Below are 24,569 nucleotides of genomic sequence, written 5' to 3' on the forward strand. Positions count from 1 at the left end.
ATTGGATGGATGGAGCATGGCACGCATGGATGAATTTGCCGTGCCATGCCATGCCCATGAGAAGAGAAGCAGAAGCCTCGGAACAAGAGACTGCCAACCAGACCAGTCAGACTGCCAGTCCAGTGAGCCACAGCAGAGTAAGTACTGTGTAGGCTGTGTAGAGAGAGAGTGCGAGTGAGAGGGACCCTTGATGAGGGCCTGGGCGTGCCTGAAACTAAAATTGTTCCCTTCTGCTTGGATTCTATCTATGTACGTATCTATGTACGTACATGTACCTTGCAAACCGCACTACCACCCCCCAAAAAGGACAGACTGACAGCCGGACTCCCACACACACTGCCTGGTGTTTTTTGCTACTCGTGCCTGCTGGCCACAAAATATCCTCGGTCCATCCGTTCAGCCTTTCCCTCCTTCTCCTAATTTATTCTCCCCCGGAGCCATCGTCGACGCCAATTTGTTTCCCTCTTCTTCGATTGGTCTCTCCCTTCCCTAAATACCACGGCCCGTCCAGCCCAACCCAACCCAGCCCAGCCCAGCCCAGTCCAGTCTTTGTCGTTATCGACCTAGGACACCACACCAGTCACCACCTCTTCTCTGCCCTTATTCCTAGAATTTCTTCTTTCTCAAAACACCAACAACATCTGTTGTGACACATAGAAGAAGGGCTTGTTTTGTCAACGCACCTCTCCCTCGTTGACCAGGAGCACGGTCCATTCCTGCCCCAGCCCAGCTCTGCATTCTTGTCCTCGGCTCAACAACATTAACGAGCTCCTACCTGTCAACAACACCTCACCTCGCACACAATGGCTTCCACGGCTGTGTCCTCCAAGGGCAACCCGGCCCTACGGAGGACAATCACCTCTACCACCTGCGACTCGGACTCGGCCCCCTCCACCACCGTTGCCTCGCCCTCGGACTCGCCACGGCCATCGGCCTCCTCCACCTCCCTGTCCTCCATGTCCTCCCTCGATGCCACAAAGCAGAAGATCTCGTACGGCAAGCTGGTCGACACGTACGGCAACACCTTCGAGGTCCCAGATTATACCATCAAGGACATCCGCGACGCCATCCCTAAGCACTGCTTCGAACGTGATGGTGTCAAGGGCATGGGCTATGTTCTCCGCGACATGGCCTGCCTAGCTTCCACATTCTATCTCTTCTACAACTTTGTCACACCCGAGTACATCCCCTCGTACCCGCTCCGCTTCGTCCTCTGGGGCCTGTACACCGTCATGCAGGGTCTCTTCGGCACCGGTCTCTGGGTCCTGGCTCACGAGTGCGGCCACCAGGCCTTCTCCCCCTCCAAGTTGTACAACAACGTTGTCGGCTGGGTCCTCCACTCCGCCCTCCTGGTGCCCTACTTCTCATGGCAAATGTCCCACAGCAGGCACCACAAGGCCACCGGCCACCTCGAGCGCGACATGGTCTTTGTTCCCCGCACCCGCGAACAGCAGGCCACCCGCCTCGGCAAGATGGTCCACGAGCTGTCCGAGCTGACCGAGGAGACCCCCATCTACACCCTGCTCATGCTCATCGGCCAGCAGCTCATCGGCTGGCCCAACTACCTCTTGACCAACGTCACCGGCCACAACTACCACGAGCGCCAGCGCGAGGGCCGCGGCAAGGGCAAGCACAACGGTCGTGGCGGCGGCGTTAACCACTTCGACCCCCGTGCCCCCATCTTTGACGACAAGGAAGCTCACCTCGTCGTCATGAGTGACATCGGTGTCGGCCTGACAGCTCTTGCCCTGTACTTCCTTGTCCAGAAGTTCGGCTGGAACAACATGCTCGTCTGGTACTTCATTCCGTATCTCTGGGTTAACCACTGGCTTGGTGAGTATTTTCTTGTCTTCGATGTATTGTGTAATGTTGGTTTCGTCGATCGCTAACACTGTTGTTCTGTCAGTTGCCATCACCTTCCTGCAGCACACCGACCCGTCCCTGCCCCACTACACCGGCGAGGAGTGGACCTTCGTCAAGGGCGCCGCTGCGACCATCGACCGCGAGTTTGGCTTCATCGGCCGCCACCTGCTGCACGGTATCATCGAGACGCACGTCCTGCACCACTATGTCAGCACCATCCCCTTCTACAACGCCGATGAGGCCACCGAGGCCATCAAGCCTGTCATGGGCCGCCACTACCGCGCCGACGTCGCCGACGGCCCCATCGGCTTCATCAAGGCCATGTACAAGAGTGCTCGTATGTGCCAGTGGGTCGAGCCTTGCGCCGACGCCGAGGGTCCCGGCAAGCACGTCATGTTCTTCCGCAACAGGAACGGTCTGGGTGAGAAGCCCATGAAGATGGCCCCGGCCAACTAGAAGAACAGCCAGTCGAAATTCGGCGGTTGGGGGAGTCTTGATGGATCTCTGAGTTCTGCTTGATCTTTTCGCTTCGATACGACGTGGTCGGTTCCTTGCTGGGAGGGGCGAAGGTGGCGCGTGCTCCCCGCCGCTGCGACGATCCCTTCCTGTCCCCTCCCTCGCCCTTCACACATACATACAACACTAGATGGCCGGCACTTGGTGAAGCATCATCAGGAGGAAGAATATGTCTCTGCAGAATTGAGTATATTCGCATATTTAGAAACAGGAAAAACGAAGACGACGAAAAAGAAAGAGCCAGTTGGATTGGGTAAGGGACCCAGCGCGGTGTTAGAAGAAGAAAGACTAGAGAGGATTGATGTATCCAAGCACCAATGAAAGAAACAAACAAAACAAAACAACACAAACAGACAAGCCAGGAGAGCCAGAATAGAGTATTATCAAGCATTGTTCATCAGCAAACCTGATTACCCATCCTACTTTTGCGTTGCGGAGGTCTCGTGCTGGGTTTTCCAGCGTCGGAGTGGTAGTGGAGTCCGAGTCGGCCGAAACGAATGCGAGCTTGCTGAGGCGCTCCCACGGACACTCTGCCCCTTGGTAGGTGAAGAGCGGCTGCCAACCTGCGATGGCTTCGAACCTGGAGCTGTCGAGCTACACGAAATAAAGTAGTGAGTAGTTGCGGTAGCTGTGATTTGCAATAGTTGAAAACAACAGCATACGAGAGGTGCGGGGCAAGTGGAGGGATATACGCCCGCCAGCAAAGCTAACCACGCGACCTCACCCCTCCCCCCCTCCCCTTTAACCACCTACGCAGATTGTCCCTCATCCCGACGTGTCGATGACAGATGATGATGATGCGGAGGAGGAGAGCGGGGAGGGGATCTTGCCTGCTCGCGGCCCTCTTCCTGGGCGCGGGGTGGCACACACATCCACACACACACACACACACAACCAAGACGCAACGCAACCCACCCCGGATCGGCGGGCGGAATGCACGCCCCGGATCTGACGGGTCGCTCCGAAGAGTCCGGCGGGTTGGGCTTGTCAAACTTGGAGGGTGGCATGGAAGTGCTTTATGTACACGTGTATATTGTAGCTGCGTATGCACGATGTCTTGCAGTTTCATGCATTCCGTTCCCTGTTCTCGGAAATCCGGCCGCTCTTGGGAATCGGCGCTGGAACTTTTGGCTTTTCTCCTGGTCTTTCTTGACTGCCCCTCGGGATCGGGATGGCGCTGTCTAGTGAAGGCGTGCCGAGCTGGTGGAGGCGAGGACCTGGACGGTTAGGGCCGAGATATCCGGCCGAAGGGCGTGCTGGTTCCAGTCTTTCCCACCTGGGGTGTTGCGGATGCCCTGCGAGCCGCCCGCCTGAGACAGCCCTTCGGATGATTGGTGTCTACTGGCGGGTAATGTTTTGAGTTGTTGTGGATATCGCCCGGCTGGAGCACTTACCATAGCAGAAACGACACATTGAGGAGGATCCCGCCGTATCAGATGTGCTAATACCGGTATATGGAAGCCTTAAGGATTAGAGCATAGAAGGAGGACGTGAGAACAAGTGAATTGGTCGATCAATGTACAATCCTAGCTTTTAAATTCGAGTACAGTCGAATGCTGCTTCTAGCAGCTCGCTCTTCTGGGTATCAGCTTGATAAAGGCGTCCTCCACCGCCTTTCTCCATTTCTATCCCGTTTCTCACGCAGCCAGGTCACACGAGCCCGAGGACAGCTTGTTGACGGTGCCCCCGTTGTCGCTGCAGCCCTGTGTATAAGACGACTCCGCGCCTGAGGCAGCAGTATCCACACAGCACTATTGGCGCAAGGGTTGTCAGCGAAGGTCCTATTCCCAGATATGAGGCCATATTTGCCAGGAACTTACCCCAGAGAAGATGTTGTACTTCCCGCCAGCGGCGTTGCAGATGCCCTCCGAGTTGTCCAGGTTTTTGAGGTCCGATGACTGGCAGAAGAAGCTTGTGCCGGGGTCCTTGGGGGGCACGGGGGTTGCTGTCACTGTCTCCGATGACTGGTCTGGGTCTGTGGGTGTACCTTGCCTGTAAGATTCGAGTGGTAATTAGTTTGAAATTTATCTTCTCGAAATTCAAACTGGCAAGCCCAAAGATATCCGAGGAACTTACGCCATGGCGCCGTATCCCAGGGCGAGGAGAGTGAAAAACTTGGTCAGTTGCATTTTGTTCTGTTGTTTAGTTCGGCTCAAGCTGAATGAGGTCGACGCTACAATCGTGTGTTGGAGATTAAGGACATAACTCTTGTATAAATATTCGTGGCTACGTCCATCATATGTAACATCTCGCCTTGTGGGCAGCGCGCGCGACTTCGGGATGGGCATGATTCAGTACGTGTCATGTAAATATAGATCTTCATCGTTAGAACGCTTGGCCTGGGCAGACTGATGTCGGAGTTATTTAGAGCCCGTTAAGCCTCACAGTGATTTGCATCTTTTGCTAAGTTTGATTTGAAACGCCATTACACTGGGCATCTTTTCTTATGGCTTCATTTTTGAAGAGCGAACATGAACATGCGGGTCCTCACCTCGCCCCAGCGACGCTGACTTGGGTGCTTTAGTGGATAATGGGTGGATGGCCGTAGTCTGTATCAGGATTGGGAACACCAAGAATAGAATCATTTGACTCGTTAGAGTTAGGGATACAATCTACAAAAGGCGTGGAGGGCTTGCATCACGATGTGTAACCTTCAATAGAAGTGCCAACGCTTATTCGCCAATGTTTCGATAGAAAACGGTTGAGAAGTAGTGTTAATTAATCCATCGCCCCGTCATTTAGAGGGTCAAATCCATTCAATCTATCCCCATACTCGTTATGTATATGAGGCCTATCCGTCTAGGATTCTTTCTGCTTATGACAGCCAAAAGTTGCGGTGCAGATTACGATATCAGATCCCAAGTCAGCGGGTCGAATCATCCTGAACAAGTATACAATCTGGTACAGCAAGCATCACCGGATGGCCTTGAGCGTAGCCTTGAGGCACTCAAGATGTGCTATTCGAGGTCTGGTCTTCTTGAACTATCTTAAAAAAGACAATGCACTTTACAATCAGAGAACCATGTGATTAGTTATCGCTCTATTCCGTCTTCCATGAAATGTACGAGCCATTTAAATCCACAATATCCTAGGACATTATTTCTCACAGTGCATACATGTACAGTACTGCTCGACTTTCGTGCTTCTCAATATCCTTTAAATATCTACCATCCTTCTGGCAGGTCGCAAGTCTTCTCAGCAGTATAGAACTGGCGCTTCATACCAATCTCGCAGTTGCGGCATGTCATAGGATTGAGTCCTCCTGCGGTGAGATATAATGTCAGTTGGTGTGTCCAAGTTACAAATCGAACACCTCAAGAACTCACCTCCACACTGCCAAGCATCGCACTCGATATCATCCATGGAAATCGGGCCGAGCTGCGGCCATCCGTCGGGAATATAGCGAGTGTACGGCAATCCTTGCAGATCGAACTCCCACGGGCCCTCCATGGCCTGGTCGGGCAGGAAGAAGCTCCATCCCTCCTTGCAAGTGTACCGGAAGTCGCAGGACCCTCCGCGGCACTCGTGTCTCTCCATCGGACAGACCTCCTCGCCGTCGTACTTGACGGCGAGCGTCTTGGATGCCGACAGCTGGTAGTTGGCCGTGCCATCGATCTCGAGGGTGTGTAGCGTAAACTTGGTGCACAGGAACTCGCAGCTGGGACTGCAGCTGCTTGGGTCTGGCGGCCCGTCCGCGCGAGGGACGAGACTGGTAGGGGTTGCTTGGACCGTAAGTCCGCAGAGGGCCGCAGCAGCAGCAGCGAGGAGAGGGAACGTGAAAGAGAGCATTGTGGTGGTAGCAATGTCTAGTTTGAGAATTCGCTGATTATATTAGGGTGTGGACGATGTGGGTGGGGATGATTGTGAGTGAAGCTGTCAACTTTCCTGAGCTGAGAGCTGGATTTTATAGACGTGTTGAAGTCGTCGCCGCCTACATTAGATATTACACTTTGCCATTATTCTTAAATGCGAAGCGCGTGTTGGACATTCCCAACGCTTGGCAGCGCTGACCATCTCAGTGATTTGAAGTCGAGCTGAGGTCAAATCCGAAGGACAAGCATTGCTCCAAAGTGCTTGTGAGGCTTGAACCTCGCTCTGAAGGCCTTTCTTCGATCCTCAACAAGGCGGAGTAGATCTTGAGTCTCGGGTTGGACCCACTAGTGCCTCCAGGGCTGGCCTTTCCAAGGCTTGGAAATTCCGAGGTTTGGAGTTGGATCTGGATAGCCACATTACAATCGTATCTTTCTCATAGAACCCCCATGCGTTTGTGGCTTGATTCTAATTGTGTCAGCAAGCGTTCGGTTCCTTGGAAAGGGGCAGTGTGTCTGAAGTCCGAATGGGCCAGTCAGAGCATGTATCATCCTTTCATTGTCAGCCTAGCTGGATATATTTGCTGCCCGCAATGCAAGCCAAGGCTAGAACGCCACGAAACTGATTGTGAAATGCCTATGAATTGGTTTGGGGATAAGGCCTGCTTTGCTGCCCCATTCGAAAGGACATCTTCCAAGTTGCCTTCCAGTCCGAGGAAGGACTCGTTGTAAATATACGCAAGTCTGGGATGCGCGTCCAACTGGAGACATGAAGAATTTTTATGGGAGATAATTTCGAAATTCTACTCAAATACCACCATTTACGCTTATCATGTCTGAGTCCATAGGTAGCTGAAGACTTCGTTCCGCCTTATAAATCCAGATGTGGGTGGTCGACGGGATTCACGTAGCAGCTGGCAAGGATCATGTCGAACTAGCTGAAAATCAGACACAAAAGGACTTCCATTCTGAGGATTTTATCAAGGCATGCCAGTATCGTATCAACCACATAATGGCACCGAATGTGTGAATGCGTGAGTGTTGAGCAGGAGCCTCGAGAGTAGGGGCTCAAGAGGCGCTCAGATGTGAGAGGTGCTCGTTGATTTCATTGCGGCTATCGAAAAAAATGTTCAATGCCTCGCCAATTTCAATAGCGCCAAGTATAGATGCCTAGTTGCAGAACATATATAAATCTTGTGATTGGCTTCTGTGTATCCAAAAGCATGAGCTTGGTAATAAACTGAAGAGGCTGTCTTGGCCATAGTTCATATGTACCGTAGTACCGCTGCTTACCTAAGCGAGCCGGCGTGGACCGTCTCCCAGCCACCCGATTTCTTAGGCAACCGCACGGACCGTCCAGCTCACGCGTTGGGTTGCTCTGTCACGACTCCACTGCTTAAACACCTCCCTACCTACTGCATCGCATCAACGACAGTAATCTAATCAAGCCTTTATCATTATCAGGCCGCTGCCCAGCCTCTCCCATCACCGATCAACGACAGGCCAGACTTTGCAGAGGTCGGCTGGATCTGGGAAAGGCGACTCCTGTCACAGTCATCTTACCTACGCAGACCTACGACCTGTCGTCCCACGCCCTCCTCCCTTCTCTCTCCCTGCCGTCGTCTCAAGCCGAACGTCAAATACTCCATCGCACATCGGAGTAGCACCTGCAGAGCGCTGCGTCGTTCGCTCCCAGCTGCCACGCGACAGGATCTAATCACTCCTGGGCGTTGGGCGGGGCCTTGGAAGAGCTGCCTGTCTGCGATTCTCGCACCTACACTGCCAGGCTTTCGAAAGCCAGGTCACTAGGAAGGGGCCTCCCAAGAGCTGCCGGTTGGCGAACTCCAGCGGTCTACTCGTGCCGTTTGGTCCTCGATGCGCTTCTCTCCCCTGGATCACGACTGATCTACCGTTTGAAAGCCGGGGTCGGCGGGATCCTTTGCTGAGACGAGCTCCTTGGGCTCGACGCAGGGGTTCCATCACCGACCTCGTTGATTTGTGAACTGTTACTTGCTGATGTGCTTATAGGATTGCTCAAGAAGTGGCCATGACCACATCTCCGTCGTTGCCCGCCGATGCTCCTGAGACGGTGAATCCTGTGGCAGCTGTGGTGGAATGGGCTGGACAGGATGGTCAGCCGTGTTATCTCAGCGACTCCAGCTCCAATCCGATAAATCTTACAATCGACCTCGATCGCTTTTCCAAGACCGCCCTGCTCAAGCTCCGAATCCAGCTCGAGCTTCGCAAGCCCTTCTCTGGAAAGACGAGTCTCTGCCTGTGTATCCCACCGGAGAGAATCCACTCCGCTGCCCTCGACTCTAGCGAGCTATCGACCGAGTCTAGACGGTTACAAGGTCACAAGTTGGTCTGCATACGGCTAGAATTGGCCAAAGCAGCCGATCTTGTGGCGCCTGACTGGCCTCTACGTCCAAACAACAAAGTCCACGGTGGCGTGTTGGACTCGACTCAAATCCTCGCCCAACAGACTTCGCTTAGTCTGCATGTCCCAGATACATTCTTACCTAGAGCCCAATTAGAGTGGCTCTGTGAGGCTCTATGCCGCCGTGATCTGCATTCAGCCGATTCTCCTGCGGATGGTGGTGGTGCCTACGAAGGCCAGAATGGCAGGATTATCGGCCCCGAGCTGTTTGCCCCACGCGATGGAGTTCCAGCCCAGGGGCCACCGTCATACGAAGAGCTTGAACCTGCACCGCCACCACCACCAATAGTGCCTCCCGACCATGGTAAGATGAAGACATCTCTACTGAGTTGGACGTGCATGTGCTAATGCGCGGTCCAGAGTCAGACACTGCCTCGGGTTCCAAGAAAAGGAAACTCAACAATTCTGCTTCCGAGGGTGTGGAGGTCGGGTTCATTGAGAGAATCTGCAACAAAATCTTCGCCGAGCAATTAGGACAAATGGAGAATCGCATGAAAGAGTGGGTTGATCAGCGGTTGACAGAACAGGAAAAGAAGTATGAGGATAAGCTAGATAAGCTCGAGGAACAGATCCAAGACATAGAAGGCCATGTTGATGAGCGGGTGTGGCTGGAGGTGGATGACCTCCGGACCGGGATACAGGACGACTTTGACCAGCTGCGGAATGAGACGGAGGATTTCATTCGAGAGGAGAACAGGAATGCTGTAGATGTGATCAGGAAGCAGCTGTCCGAAAGCGATGTAAATATCGTTGGCGGAAGGTTAGAAATAACATGACACATCCTGTTCCAACTATTTACAACCTTTGCAGTTGTTCTACGACTTAGTGCCCCAGACCAGACAGACTCACCGGAGCCAGCTCGCTAAACTCGCTTTGAACTCGATGCCGTCCTTGCCAGCTCATGAAGCGACCTGGCGGCAGTCCCACTCAGAAAGGCTCGGCCGTTCCATCATGATCCTTGTCGAGTCAAGGAGCTGCAGCTCCGGGAGGGTGGTGGGGATGATAGCTGTTGAGACTGGAGAGCAGGCCGGGGGATGACGTCTAGGCATTTGCACATGGGGATTTGAGAGATTTGCATCTTGCCCAGAGACTGCCAAACATTTGTGCTCCAGAGCTCTGCCAGAAAAGCCACATCTCCAGGCACTTTTGACGAAGACTTCCAAACACAATTGCCAGCCACGGCCTCGACGGACGACCAGGGAGTCAGCAAGGCCGGCCGGCTGGCCGAAGGAGCCTTTCCTGTTCCTGTTGCCAGCAAAGCCCTGCAGGTGCTCATACTCTGATCCTCAACAAACAATATCAAGAGCCATCGTCTCATCGCCTCACCGCATACCCAGTAGCGCAGCACCATCCATCCCAGAGATTTTGTTCCCGGGCCGCTAGACATGGTTTTTCGCAGTGGTGCGGCCTGGGTTGCATTGGCCTTAGTCTAAGTTTAGCATGGCTCCTGGCAGGGGGTCCAACGTTGCGTCGTTGTGCTCTTTTTTTCTTTCTCCTTCGTTTCTTTGCCCACGGCTCGACTAGCTTGCCAGAGAGCAGAGTGCCTGATTCAGTTGCGGGTTGACGCATCGTCGATCTTGACTTTGGAGGCTCTCACGATGGTGCAGCGAGATATCTACCGGCATCAGACGACCGATATACGACTCGAGGATGGCCGTCATCTCGATCCCATCTCACCCACACACTCCAAGCAAGCTATCCTGCTGACTGCTCGCTTGCCTGCCTGCTTGCTGGTGTACCAACAGAAACAGAAACAGAAACAGAAACAGAAACAGACCATACCCACCGACTTGATGCATTGAGGAATCAAGCTGGCCGCCCCATGGGGCCCCCAGTTGGAGTGCTGCCATGGCCCAGCCCAGCCTGGCCAGACCTGATCTGACCTTGGTTTCATCACCGGTCCATCGTTATCATCACCGCCATTGTACCTCGACAGTACAATGCTACGGGCTCCTCTCTTGCTCGCCTAGCGCACCCGTACTTTTTCGCTTGGGCTTGGACTTGGAGAGATACATGCCTTGCCCATGATGCTGGCCGCGTCCATCCATCCACGATGTGCCTTTCCTCGAAGCTTCCTGCAGCTAACCGCAGCTACCCAGATAGGTAACTACCTTGGTACCCAGCTAGCGGCTCCAGCATCCTCGTGTGCGACAGGAAGGAACCTGGAAGTCGTCCCGGTCCTTTGATGTGTCTTTTTCTCACTACAAGATGCACGAGCTGTGCTATGCTGAGCTGTCTTGTACTCCTCTCTTCTGCCCCATTCCATTCCTTGCGCTACGCTGCCACACCTTTATACTCGCTACCTGAAGTGCTGCCGTTGCAGTCCGGCATCGTCTTTCCTCTAGCTCCCGTCCTCAAGCCTAGCTAGATCTTCCTTGCTGACAAGAGCTCTCTGTCTCTTACTACTACGCTTCTTTTTTTCTTTATTCTTTCTCTCTTACTTTCACTCCCAATCTCACTCAGTCTTCCTCTCCCTCAAGTCCTTAATTGAGTCTGATCTATACGGCCACATTTGCCTCCACAGCTGTGCTCTGTTGTCCATACTCCATCCTCTCCATAATATCCCCAGCTAGGCCCAGCTCCAGCCCGCCTGTCAATCGCCGATCCCCCGACTGCCCCTCCTCCTCCTGCTGCTACTGCTACTGCTGCTGCGCGCGGCCACTGCCAGCCAGCGAGCCAGGCCCGCCTGCCTTGCCCCTCCACTCCAAACACGTGTGTGTGCATGAGCGCCTTCCCCAACTTCTTGCCCAGCTCTGCGCGGGGCAGCTTTCCGTCCTGACAACATGATCCCAAAAACCATGGTGTCTAACGAGGTTCACCTGCTGCCCCTCAACGACGACGGCTCGCCCGACGTGGCCGGCCAATATGTCTACATTGCGCCCAAGACACGCGACCCCATCACCATCCGCTTCACAATCGAGGGTACCTCGAGCATATGTCGCCATGGCAGCCTGTGGGTCAACATACCCGAGCAGGGACATGAGTTCCAGCGACACAAGTTCAGGGAGTTCCCGTATGTCATGACCAGCCCAAACAACAGCTCCATGAGCTGCCCCAGCGCCCAATTGACCTTTTACTGACTGACATTCTTGTCAATTGGACCAGGCTGGTTCCCAATTTCACTCGTGACATAGAGATCTCTATCCCAATCTACCAGCCCGGCCCCTACACCTACTACGTCACCTACGCAGCTCTCCCGGAGCTGTCCAACGAGCTCAAGAATGACTCTGCCGGTGTTGAGAAGCAGAAGTCCCCCCTTTACTACATCGATGTAGCTCCCCGCTTGAGCCTGGATGGCTCGCCGCTGCCTTTGCCGGCACTCTCTGTCTTCTCCATCCTGAGCAAGTTCATGGGCAAGTATCCTCATGACTGGGAGAAGCACCTGGCCGGCATCAGTGAGAGAGGCTACAACATGATCCACTTCACCCCTCTGCAGGTTCGTGGAGAGTCAAATTCGCCTTACAGTCTTTACGACCAGCTCTCCTGGGACCCAGTCAGCTTCCCGGATGGCGAGAAGGATGTCCAGAAGCTGGTTCAGAGTCTGGAGCAGAAGCATTCGCTGCTGAGCTTGACGGATATTGTCCTCAATCACACAGCCAACAACACTGATTGGCTTCAGGAGCACCCCGATGCCGGTTACAACTTGACCACCGCCCCATGGCTGGAGCCGGCTTACCTGCTGGACACGAAGCTGCTCGAACTCGGCTACAAGCTGGACAAGCTCGGCCTGCCGACTGAGATCAAGGCTGTTGACGATCTTCTGAAGATCATGGAGGCCGTCAAAGGTGTCCTGAGCGAGATCCGTCTTTGGGAGTACTACGTGGTCGATGTCGACCGTGACGCGGATGCTGGTATCAAGGCGTGGTCTGAGGGACGGGCCGACGAGGCCTCCGTGAAGCTGCCCATCGGGACTGTCGAAGAGCAGGCAGCCTTCATACGGTCTGGTCTCGAGGGCACGAACCACTTGGGAGAGCGGTTTCGAAGGAAGCTTAAGCCAGAAGTCGGTGCTGCCTACGTAACGGCCCTCGTCGGAAAGTTTGAGTCGGCAGATGACGCGCAGAAGGCCGACGCTCGGAGCAAGCTCGCCGCGGGACTGGACGTCATCAACGTCGCGTACTACCAAGAGTACGACGCCGAGTCTGCTGTCATCCTTGACCAGCTCCTCAACCGGATAAAGTACTGTCGATTGGATGACCACGGCCCAAAGATGGGTCCGATCGGACCCAAGAGTCCATTGATCGAGTCTTATTTCACGCGGTTGCCATCCAACGACAAGACAGCCAAGCACAAAAAGGAGGACCTCGCGCTTGCAAATAACGGCTGGGTTTGGGGCGGCAACGCGCTTGTTGACAACGCCGGGCCCGACTCAAGAGTATACCTCCGCCGTGAGGTTATTGTTTGGGGTGACTGTGTCAAGTTGCGGTACGGAAAGTCTCCCGAAGACAGCCCTTTCCTTTGGGACCATATGACCAAGTATGCTCGCACCTTGGCCAAGTACTTCGCTGGGTTCCGCATCGACAACTGCCATTCCACTCCGATCCACGTCGCTGAGCACATTCTCGACGAGGCCCGCCGAATCAGGCCAGATCTTTATGTAGTTGCGGAACTATTTTCTGGATCAGAAGAGATGGACTACGTTTTCGTAAAGAGGCTTGGTCTTAGCTCGTTGATTCGTGAGGCAATGCAGGCTTGGAGCACTGGTGAGCTCAGCCGCTTGGTCCATCGCCACGGAGGTCGTCCAATCGGAAGTTTCGAGGTGGACGAGATCTCCAGGAACGAGAACAGGTCACCCACCTCTCCGACAGGACAGAATGGTGAGTCGAGCTTGACGAGGGAGATCATTCGCCGCATCAAGCCTGTGCCGGTACAAGCATTGTTCATGGACTGCACTCACGACAACGAGACACCTGCTCAAAAGCGTGATGCGCGAGACACTTTACCCAATGCTGCACTTGTCAACATGTGTGCCAGCGCGACGGGAAGTGTCATGGGCTATGATGAGGTCTATCCGAAACTCGTCGACCTGGTGAGCGAGACGAGGCAGTACCAGTCTGAATCGTCCAATGGCAAGGAAATCAAGATTGGTGGCGGTGAGAACGGCATCGGCGGTGTCAAGAAGCTGCTGAACCAGATTCACACGTTGATGGGCCAGGATGAATACGACGAGACATTCATCCATCACGAGGATCAGTATGTCACTGTCCATAGGGTCCATCCAGAATCCCGCAAGGGTTATTTCCTCATCGCACACACCGCATTCCCTGGATACGGAAATGGCAACGGTGACTTCAACCCTGTCCATCTTGCTGGCACGAAAGTCCGGCACTTGGGTAGCTGGATGCTCGAGGTCGACACGAGCGAGGAGGCTAAGAAGGAGGTGCTCGAGGACAAGAAATGGCTGCGTGGTCTGCCCAGCCGCGTCGTCGACCTTCCAGGGGTCCGCATCGATGTCAAGGGAGATGACACGACAATCACGGTCCGTGACAAATTCCCTCCTGGCAGTATCGCCCTCTTCGAGACTTGGATTCCCGCGGCCGAGCATTCGGCGGGTCTGGATACCTTCGTGACTTCGGGAGCGAAGGAGGCTTTCGGGGACTTGAGTCTCATCGATCTCAACTTCCTGCTCTACCGCTGCGAGGCTGAAGAGCGTGATGCCAGCGGTGGTAAGGACGGCGTCTATGACCTTCCAGGACATGGAAAGCTTGTCTATGCCGGCTTGCAGGGTTGGTGGAGCATTCTGAAGGATGTCATTCGGGAGAACAACCTCGCCCATCCGTTGTGTCAAAACCTCCGAGATGGACAATGGGCCTTGGATTACACTATCGGCCGCCTCGAACGCGCCTCCAAGAGTGAGCTGTATTCTCGTCTCGAGAAGCCAACCGCCTGGCTCAAGGAACGATTTGATGCGATTCGCAAGATTCCGAGTTTCCTTCTGCCTCGGTACTTTGGACTCCTCATTCGGACTGCTTACTTGGCGGCGAAGGAGAGAGGTATCTCTTTGATGAACAACAACGTCCAAAGTGGCCAGTGGTTCTTGCAGAGCTTGGCCATGGTCAGTGTGCAAGAGCTTGGAGTCGTCAACTCTGGCTCACTCTACCCCAAGACCCTCGTACCCTCTCTAGCAGCTGGTCTGCCTCATTTTGCGGTAGAGTGGGCGCGCTGTTGGGGTCGTGATGTCTTCATCTCCCTCCGGGGCCTTCTGCTTGGTACTGGGCGTTTCGACGAGGCGAAGGAGCACATTCTTGCCTTTGCCAGTGTTCTCAAACACGGCATGATCCCCAACTTGCTCGCTTCCGGCAACACTCCGCGATATAACTCTCGCGACTCAATTTGGTTCTTCCTGCAAAACATCCAAGACTTCACGAAGCTGGCACCCAACGGCCTCGACCTCCTCAAGGCTAAGACAAAGCGTCGATTCCTGCCTTATGACGACACATGGTTTGATGTAGAGGATCCTCGTGCTTATTCACAAGAGAGCACTATTGAGGACATTATTCAGGAGGCCCTGCAGCGCCATGCTGAGGGCATGTCCTTCCGTGAGGCCAATGCAGGCCCGCAGATCGACTCACAGATGAGCGATGAGGGATTCAACATCGACATCAAGGTTGACTGGACCAACGGATTCATTTTCGGCGGCAACCAGTCCAATTGTGGAACATGGATGGATAAGATGGGCGAGTCCGAACGTGCGGGATCGAAGGGTGTCCCTGGAACCCCTCGTGATGGCGCAGCTGTCGAAATAACAGGTCTTCTGTACAGCACGCTGCGCTGGGTCCAGGAACTGAGTGCACAGGGCAAGTTCAAGTACAGCAGCGTGACGAAAGCTGACAAGTCGACCATCGGCTTCAAGGAGTGGGCGGATCTGATCAAGGCCAACTTTGAGCGATGTTACTACGTGCCCTTGTCGAAAGACGAGGACTCCAAGTACGATGTCAACCCTAACGTCATCAACCGTCGTGGCATCTACAAGGACCTGTACAAATCCGGCAAAGAGTATGAGGACTACCAACTGAGGCCCAACTATCCTATCAGTATGACCGCCGCGCCAGACCTCTTCGACCCGGAGCACGCCTTGCACGCCCTTGTGCTCACGGACGGTGTGCTGCGTGGCCCGACTGGGATGGCGACCCTCGACCCTGCGGACCTCAACTACCGACCGTACTATATCAACTCGGAGGACTCGACCGACTTCGCGACCTCCAAGGGCAGGAACTACCACCAAGGGCCAGAATGGCTGTGGCCCACTGGCTATTTCCTACGTGCGCTGCTCAAGTTCGATCTGCTTCGTCGGGACCCTAACGACAAGGAGGGCCGCACCGAAGCGTTCCAGCAGGTCACACAGAGACTGATGGGGTGCAAACGAATGATCCAGGAGAGCCCATGGGCCGGGCTGGCTGAGCTGACACAGAAGAATGGGGAGTTCTGTGGCGATTCGGTAAGTTTTGATGTCCACGTGGACTATATATATTCGAAATAAATGCTGACGACGATGGAATGTAGTGCCCAACCCAAGCTTGGTCTGCTAGTTGCCTGATCGACCTCTACATGGATGCTGCTGAGTATCAGAGTGGAGATGATGCAGGGCTGAGCAAGCTGAGCATCTCGACCTGAGTGTTGACGGAAACGTATTTGGATATTCAGGGGCTAGCCTGCCGAAGAGCAGGCTGAGCGTTTATCAGGAATTGAAGCTTGATCAACGGCAGTGAAGAGGAGGAATATTTGGACATACGCGCACATGAGTACACGAATGAACGCCGCGTATGAGAGTGGGCAAAGGCGAACGAAAAGAAAGGTCATAAATCGCGGCATCAGAGAGGCACGCAGTCATATCATCATACCTATAGAAATCGAATGGAAATTTGGATAAGGAAGAAGTCTCATTAAGAGATAAATGTATATGCGTTTGAGAGCCATATGTAGGTAGTGTAGTGACTCGCAGCTGAGAAAGTCAATGTCTCGTCTGAGCCCCTTCCGTACGCCCGCCATGTTGACTTCCAAAAAGGCTTCTTTCCTTCTCTGCATGCACGCGAAGGCACGACAGAAAGCTGCCACAATGTTTCGTGTGGTGTCGCCCAGAACCAGGCTTGCCAAGGAGAACCCATGCAGCCCGACTTCATGCAAAAATATTGACGACCCCCCTGCCCCCCCGAGCTGTGATCCATGCACTCAAGACAAGCACTCTGTGGGCTCGCTCGCTCACCTTGCTTGTGTGTGTGTGTGTGTGCATGGATGCGCAGGGCATGACCTCCGTGTGGCCGGGACACCCTTGACCTGGGCCACGCAAAACCGAGCAGGACTCATTACGACGGGCTCCATTTCAAATTTTGGGGAGTTTATTCCACCCCCCACCGCATGTCGTGGTTGGTTGGTTGATTGAATGTGAGGAGGGAGAGGGAAAGCGACAGACACTGAGGGAGGGACTGGAAGAGGGGGGGCATTTTGGGTCCCCCTGGGACTTTTCCACAACGCGCTCTGCCGCAGCTGGGTTTGGGTTACTCATTTGATGTGGCCCCCAAACTCGGTTTCGAGACAGGCCTCACGACGTAGGAGCTTGCAAAGACAACTGACTGTTTGAAGTAGAAAATGGGTCTCTTATCCCCGTCCTCACTGCCGTCTTGTCAGGACAGCGTGGGACGTGGGATTGGATGCTGGTATTTTGATATATATAGATGCCTGTAGCCAGTGAAGAAGAGTAGGAAATTCGTTGTGAAGAGTGTTGGCGATAATGACGATGTTGATGATGCTGCCGGTGCTGTAGAAATGTCTCTTTCCCAGCACCACCGACCAAGGCCAACAATAACAAACCACATTTTTGAGTTCGTTAAGAATCCTTCACCTGTTCCCTCCCTTCCTTCCTCCCAAAAAAAAAGAGGAGTCCAAAGTTCCCCCACAATAAAACGCCTCCTGGGTGCAGTAGGGGCGTCTTCGCCCACACCAAAAATAGCAAACATAATAACGCCGGTCCGCCTTTCTTTTTGGAAGTGATCCGACCTGTTGGTCTCATCAATGAGCTCGTTTGAGCCTTCTCCAGGCAAGTGCCTGATTGACATGAAGAGAAACAAAGAGCCTCCCGCCAGGCGCTCCCTGGGTGCAATAGTCGTAGATCGGCCAATTCATTAAACACCTTCCCTTCTTCTCCTGTCTTCAAAAAACCGCCAGCGCCTGCTCACGTCCTGTCGGTGACTCGCCACTTCTTCTTGGTCTTGGGCGGCTTCTCAGGATCGTAGACGTTGGCCTCGGAGATGGTGGCGGGCATGAACACGCCTGGGCGAGTGGGGTGCATGGAACCCTGCGACCGTGTCGGCGTGCCGCCGGGGGCGCCGCCATAGGGGTTCTGGCCCGAGCCCGTCCGCTGCGCGAGGTTCTTGCCCAGCGCGTACTGCCGATCCTTCTTGCGCAGGTAAGACCGCCGCCACAGGGCAGCGCCGATCCAGATGCCTGCGATGCCGACGACCATGATGATGATGAAGACTACCCAGCGCCAGTGGCCGTCGAGCCTATGAATTGGTGGTCAGCTACATGTGTGTTTCAAGATTTTATTCGAAGCTATTCTTACCATGAACCGCCGCCGCTTGAACTTGAGCTTGATGAGGAACTACCTGAGCTACCGCTGCTGCTGCTCGATGACGAGCTGGCTACTTCTTTTACATTCGCGCACAAACTCTGGTACCAGCTTGTGATCGTGGCGTACCCCGAGGGGTCTGCCGTGCAGGCGGCATCGCACACGCCTCCTGTTGTGGTCGAAAAGGCTGCGAGCCGGGCGTCTGAGCAGAAGCAGGCATCGTAGGCGGTGGCGTCGGCTGTTGCTACGGCTGGAGGCACGCAGGCGCCGTTGACATCGTAGAGGGGGCCGCAGGAGGACGCGCAGGCCGGTAGGGTCGAGAAGGGCACGATGGTCGTTTCCGCTGTGGGAGAGGGGTATGTCAGTCAGCTGGTAGCGCAACGGCGGAACGGTCGGCAGGTCGGTGAGGAGGCGGCCGTCAAAATTCAGGTTTTGAGGTCAGAGTAAGGTGTGCAGGCGGCTTGGCCATTGTGACGTTGGCTGGGCCCCTCGGTGATTGGAATTGGGGGAGAGTTGGGCCGGCGTGAGGAGCAAAGGGGGGATCATGCAGAGACCAACATACCCATCGTGAAGTTGAAGCAGACTAGATATTACAATTGGGGACAATGCCGTATGCCGTTATACAAATCGGTTCAATGCAGATGGGCTGCCGTGCACAGAATTTCGAGCGGTGCAGCCGTATGGATGGGGTATCGTTGTGTGAGAATCGGCACCGGTGTGTGGTCGTGCTCCTAGTCTTGAATAATCCGGTGCGTATGATGTTTGTATGTACGGTTGGAATGCTCGCGTTAATCGTCGCTTGGCCCTATTATGTACGCTATTCCGTAACGAAGCTCTCCTTGAGACCGATCCCTGCTGTCGTGCTGTGTCGTATTGAAGCGGGTGTCTATGTCGCGTCGGACGTCCAGATTATTGCCGCGGTGCACAGCTTCGAGAGGAAGTCGGGTCGAGTCGAGTCGAGCTGTGGGAATCGGGGGGTTGGAGGAGAGGGAGGTTGTATGTATGATCACGATGACGAGGATGAGCAAATAGTGTTTTGACCTCGACAGTCGTGGCTGCGTTTGGGATGCGACGGAATGTATTAATGCAGTCTGTGCGGGAGAGGCCGTCGGATCCGTGGATTGGGATGATCGGATGGGCTGGCTGTTGGGATCTGGTGCTGAATTCGGACTGTGGACTGTGGATTGTGGATGGCTGGTGGGTGATCGAGGCTACTTGGCGCGGCAGTGATCGTCGGACTGAAGCGAATGAAACCAGTGGTCGTCGTCAGCCAGCAGCGAATGTTCCTTTCTCTTTTCTTTGCCTCTTGACGACCGTCCTCGGGCTGCAGCGTTGCACTTTCTAACGAGTGTGGTGTGTCGTCGAGTCGTGGTCGTCGGCGAGGCCCTTGAGAGAGAAAGTCAGGGAGGGAGGTGAGAGTGAGAGAGCCTGAGGGTTCAATGGGAGATTGTGTGGCAGAGGAGGGATGATGTGGTAAGGCAAGGTGTGGTCAGGTATGGTATGACACGGAAGATGGGCACGAGTAAGACAGGTCAAGAAGAGGTCAAGACAGTCAAGAGAGGCGCAGGTACGGTACAAACGGTACACGGCACACACGGCTTCAGGCCTGTCAACAGGCGAGGGAAAATGGACGATGGAGCGCTATTGCCTGCGAGGAGCCCTGGTGCCCTGGTAGAGAGAGGTGTGTGGGTGACTGTGTGTGTGTGCACGCGTTACGTACTGATGGGACTGAGGGACTGGAGTGTGTACCGTATTCTGCAGTCTGATCGTGTACACCAAGCAGTACTGTACTGTACAGTGACGGTTCCTCCCTCCCTCCCTGCCTCCATTCCCATGCATTCCAATCATTCCCATTCCACCGTGAAGGCCCAGCCACGGAAGTCCCTGTCCCAACCCCCTGTCAGCTCGGGGCCGCTGGACCAGAAGCGGTCAAGCGGGTGACGACTCCCCGGCGAACACGGACACGATTGGCGGGAGGATTACAGTGGGACTTCACCGTCCCAGTCCTATGAATGGTTCGCTAAGCCTGTGCCGGATTTAGCCCGTTTCCTTGCCTTATAACCTTACCTAAGCAATACGGTTTGCCCCCATTTGCCCCCTCCTCGGGGACCTGTACATCCTGGCATTGTCTGCATTTTGCCATTCCCGACCTGAACGGCCTGGCCACGCCTGGCTCGTCTGTTTATTTTGCGTTTGCAGCTAGTAGACCACCTAATTCAAATCATCTCAACTTCTCACGTCACCTGCTCTTGGTCAATGATGCCAATGCCAAAGGCCGCGTCGCCTTGGCCAGGATGGAATACGAGCTGGTCCAGAGGCGTCCCGCAGTATTGACAATTCAATACGCATACGCGCCTGGGGTTTTCTTCTCTTCCCCCCTCTGCCCTGAGGCCCACAACTTGTCGATCACTTGAGCAGACCCTCTCAAGACTCTGGTGCCCCGTTCAGGCCTTGTCTCCATCCTCATGCAACTTTAATTCAATTCAATTCAATTTGCACCAAGTTGAGACATAAACCCACAAAACCACCGCTGCAGATGGGGCCACAGCCACTGCAACTTTGATTCGCGCCCTACCAGAACATTCGTTGTGCCCTGCTTGCGGTCGGTTGACCTTGCTGGCCTTGATATCGGGCATGTTTTCATCCATGCGCACATTCCAACCACGTCGAGGGAGCGCCCTGGCATGGCAGATGAGGCACTCCACCTGCGCCCTGCCCTGCCTGTGCGTGGCTGTTTTGTAAACCGCCCGCACCACGCGACTCCCAAGCCACCAAGTCTCACTTACTGCTCTGTCGAGGGCGCGAACGGACTTTTAACCTCGCCCTTTGTTAATTGCACCGTTGAACAATGACCCAGTGGTCGCAAACAATCGAAACAATTGACAGGGCCATCGCCCGCTGCACCATCTCCGGGCGGGTGTTCAACGTCGCGTGCTACCCTGCCCAAATGGGTACGTAGTACAAACAAGCAACGCATCCACTTGCACAGATGTCCGATCACGTTGCACCTGTTCCCTCCCCTGGTCGGCCCAGGCCGCCTTGGACAGATCGATCATCGGTGCAGCCCATACTCACCACATGCCCACATGCCATCCATCTATGGCAAGGTACCAAGCCTTCACCCGAAAACTCTTTGGCCCGACCTTTCAATTGCTAGCGTTAGGTATAACATTCTATCTGAAGAGCCTCACTCGGAACATGGGTCGAAATACTGCCTGACATGCCAGAGATAGAAGAGGAAAACCATGCTCTAGGTACATGTAGACAAACAAGGGAGTGTCAGATGCCCACGCCAGCGACTGTGCATATATGTACCTGTAAAGTGCTCTGTTGACATGGAGAACTCCACGCATGCGTGTGATCCCATCTCACCCAGTCTGCTGGGTCGCCCGTTGCGCCTCGCTCGCCCAATGCCTGCCAGTAGGTTTGCATGTAATCAACACTTTGGGCAAGCTATCGACGGATAATGCTATAGTGTTTCCAAGAGCTCAGTGGACTTGAGCTGAAATGTGAATCCACATGTGCAGGCATCGATATGCTCCGTCTCTTGATTGTTCGCATCAAGCATAGGTCTGAGACTGTAAACTCACTTTGACGAACTCATCCAAATCTGTGGACTTGTATCTTGTGCTCGTGGCAGCAAAGCCTCTCTGATATGCTCACTCCTCGTCGTTTTCTCTCCAATTCTCCCATTGCAGCTTTCGATCAATGTCTTGGCAAGCTCACTTGTGAGATGAGAAGAGCTTAAACAGCAGCCGTGGATAATGCGTGATCTGGAAGTCTGGGCTCTTGGATGACCGATGTTGTATAGTGCTTTCAGCTTGGGATTGCAAACAAGACTGACTGTCTAGTACTCGTGGGTACCCAGTCCACATTGACGTGGTATCGGTCTTGAAGTTCAAGTAGAAAATCGTCCGTTAATCGATTCTGGGTTGTCCCTTTTCTTGACTTCTCAGTCTCTCCGGCTTCTCTTTTTGATGGGATGGCGACTTGGTATCAGCTCATTTCTCAAGGATTCCCCTCGGCTACTTGTCTTTTTTTGTAAAGCTGGTCGTTTGGGAAGGTGCGGAGGATTATCAAGTGATGAAATGGTGAACGTCGAAGCACAGAGCAGACAATAATGAATACATGTATGACACCACCACAATCTAGCCCATCTGGAAACCAGGTCCACACAACATGTTGCAAGCTAATTCATTTTATGTGAAGTTTCTCACCATATAAGAGGATCAATGAACCAATCATGGGAAACAGAAACAAAGGAAGAGACGGCTTGCAGTTCTTCCTTAGACTCAACTTTACCATCGCGTAATGCCACAACGTCGATAGCTTCTAGGCGCAGGACAGCATCCCAAGAGACACTTCAAGAATGCTCATTATATCTGGTGCAAAGAGTCCTCTTTACTTCAGTAAATGGCCTTCGATAATATTAAAAGCGAAAAAAACTATTTAAAGCTGCCAGTTCTCGTCTCTTGCTGTCACTCCTTTCTTCCAACACATCAATCATCAAATCCAAACTTCATAGTTTGAACCTTCTATTCCCTCGTCTTATAGTAACTCACTGGCAATCAATAAGTCTTCTTGCAGACTCCCTTCATCATGGTGTTCGGTAAGATTTTTTCTCCCTTACGGTCTCGTTGGTGACAAACTCTTTCCCAAAATCAGAACCTACAAGCGGTCGAAGGACGAAGAAGGGCTAACCACTTTATCTTACATAGGAAAGCTCTCAGCTTGGATACATGTTCACAAATTTAAGATCTCAGGGTACAATAAGGGGAAAGCCATGCCAGACGAAAACAGCAACCTCAAGGACAGCCGTTGGAAGAGATGGTTTCTGAAGGTGAAAGATCTCATCGAGGCTGTGCCTTGGGAGCAAATACTACGTATAGTGATAATGATACTCGATATTATCCAGCACGTCAACGATTTGGGATGAGGGATACCCATCACTCGCACAGATTTGGTGGAACGGCCTTCAGGGCAACTGTCATTGGTTTTGGATTGGTTTGGGGATCTGGAAGAGAAATTACCCATGGGTCTGGGCGGATATGCATCTCTTGGGTTTATCATTCTTCCTCTATTTTGAAAGGGCATGGGAGAGTTCGTGGGACTGGTCTATTTGTTGAGTGAAGGTGGTACAATAGGTTGGGATTAATTGTTGCGCTGTGGAACAGGGTGTATTCATTAACACGCAACCGTGGCTGAGTTTATATTCTTTTGGAATCAATCGTTTCTGTGGCGATTGGGGCTTGGTTTCGTGAATATTTTGTGAGGTTTGAAGCGGCTGCTGGCAGCAGATGACAGCCTTGGGAAATGTGGAAGATGTGACTTCTCACATCGCTACCTGCAGCTCTGTGGCTTAGCGGTGACTACTCAGGGCTACTTGGATGCTATGCAAATGAGGAATCTCGGCGGCCTCAATGAGAAAGGATCGATACTTTGAGGAAGGCACTCTCGGAATTTCTTCTAAGTAGCTAATCCGTGCAAACCGATGCTTGCAGAAAGTTTGAGAGAAACCATGATCTTGATGTACATATCATCTCTGCATGTACATATCATCTCCTCACGACTCTTGTCTATGTGAGCCCAAGTTTCGTCAGGATCAAACCCATACCAATTGGGAGAGAAAAGGTGCCAAGACGCCACCGTAAACAATAGGCATATTGTCCGGTAGCCTCACTAGATCAGTATATTTCAGCATTCACTATCGTGGCCTGTGATAACCGACTTTTTCCTTCATTCGCGAAATAAGAAGTTTTTACCAAGACCTTCGTGCACTGTGACAGGCACACAAGTACTTGATGAGGTGGCGAATTAATTGTTGGTATCCTAGGCCGTCACCACTCTGAGGTGATCACAGCTTACAATGAACAGCTTCAGAAGAACGATGAGTCGTAGACCCCTACAGTGCTCATGGATATCCTCAGAATCCTGAAGAATTTTTCTTCTCTCCCTCTTCTTTCCGTTCTAATCATTTGTGGCCGACGCGTCAAGATCAACCAGGGTGTGCGATGTTGAGGCGCGATCACCGGTACAGCCAATAATAAATAGGGCGCTTGGGGTGGCACGACAGTATCGCGAAGATGGTGGTCAGCACAAGTATGGGGGCGCAGCACGATAATTGGCCTGGTCTACACCGGTCTCACGTTGTGTAACCAGATAGCTAGCCGTATAAATACTCAGCTGGCTGGCTGGCTGATGTTTTTTCTTGATAACATTATAATCTGAAAAAAGAGAAAAGAAATCAGCCGAGGCCTGGCTAGCTGGCAGATATTTCGATAACATTATAATAAGCAGCTTGAGGCCTGGCTAGTTAGCTGAGCATCTTTCTCCTGACGACCCTTCTTTTATAAATTCTTCCGCTGTTTTCCAAGCTAAA

General features: G+C 53.3%; 6 protein-coding genes across 6 annotated transcripts; 3 read left to right on the forward strand and 3 right to left on the reverse strand.

The window, feature by feature from the left end:
- Window positions 1-803: 803 nt before the first annotated feature.
- J7T55_015445 (fatty acid desaturase) lies at window positions 804-2,319 on the forward strand (the record flags this gene model as incomplete). The annotated part of the gene is made up of 2 exons (XM_053139681.1): window positions 804-1,833; window positions 1,907-2,319. The coding sequence occupies 2 exons, from the start codon at window positions 804-806 to the stop codon at window positions 2,317-2,319; spliced, it is 1,443 nt and encodes a 480-aa protein (XP_052997170.1).
- A 1,241-nt stretch (window positions 2,320-3,560) lies between these two features.
- On the reverse strand, window positions 3,561-4,508 carry J7T55_015446 (uncharacterized protein; the record flags this gene model as incomplete). The annotated part of the gene is made up of 4 exons (XM_053139682.1): window positions 3,561-3,717; window positions 4,021-4,130; window positions 4,200-4,371; window positions 4,456-4,508. The coding sequence occupies 4 exons, from the start codon at window positions 4,506-4,508 to the stop codon at window positions 3,561-3,563; spliced, it is 492 nt and encodes a 163-aa protein (XP_052997171.1).
- A 1,035-nt stretch (window positions 4,509-5,543) lies between these two features.
- On the reverse strand, window positions 5,544-6,168 carry J7T55_015447 (uncharacterized protein; the record flags this gene model as incomplete). Its single annotated transcript, XM_053139683.1, has 2 exons — window positions 5,544-5,641; window positions 5,706-6,168. The coding sequence occupies 2 exons, from the start codon at window positions 6,166-6,168 to the stop codon at window positions 5,544-5,546; spliced, it is 561 nt and encodes a 186-aa protein (XP_052997172.1).
- Window positions 6,169-8,235: 2,067 nt separating this feature from the next.
- On the forward strand, window positions 8,236-9,911 carry J7T55_015448 (uncharacterized protein; the record flags this gene model as incomplete). Its single annotated transcript, XM_053139684.1, has 3 exons — window positions 8,236-8,932; window positions 8,989-9,368; window positions 9,741-9,911. 3 exons carry the CDS (start codon window positions 8,236-8,238, stop codon window positions 9,909-9,911), a joined length of 1,248 nt encoding a protein of 415 aa, XP_052997173.1.
- A 1,500-nt stretch (window positions 9,912-11,411) lies between these two features.
- J7T55_015449 (uncharacterized protein) lies at window positions 11,412-16,239 on the forward strand (the record flags this gene model as incomplete). Its single annotated transcript, XM_053139686.1, has 3 exons — window positions 11,412-11,641; window positions 11,734-16,063; window positions 16,129-16,239. 3 exons carry the CDS (start codon window positions 11,412-11,414, stop codon window positions 16,237-16,239), a joined length of 4,671 nt encoding a protein of 1,556 aa, XP_052997174.1.
- Window positions 16,240-17,794: 1,555 nt separating this feature from the next.
- Window positions 17,795-18,756, reverse strand: J7T55_015450 (uncharacterized protein; the record flags this gene model as incomplete). The annotated part of the gene is made up of 3 exons (XM_053139687.1): window positions 17,795-18,125; window positions 18,185-18,533; window positions 18,753-18,756. 3 exons carry the CDS (start codon window positions 18,754-18,756, stop codon window positions 17,795-17,797), a joined length of 684 nt encoding a protein of 227 aa, XP_052997175.1.
- Between the last annotated feature and the right edge of the window lie 5,813 nt (window positions 18,757-24,569).

The sequence above is a fragment of the Diaporthe amygdali genome (genome assembly GCF_026229845.1).
Source record: "Diaporthe amygdali strain CAA958 chromosome Unknown NODE_5_length_1802954_cov_64_987939, whole genome shotgun sequence".
NCBI lineage: Eukaryota > Fungi > Ascomycota > Sordariomycetes > Diaporthales > Diaporthaceae > Diaporthe > Diaporthe amygdali.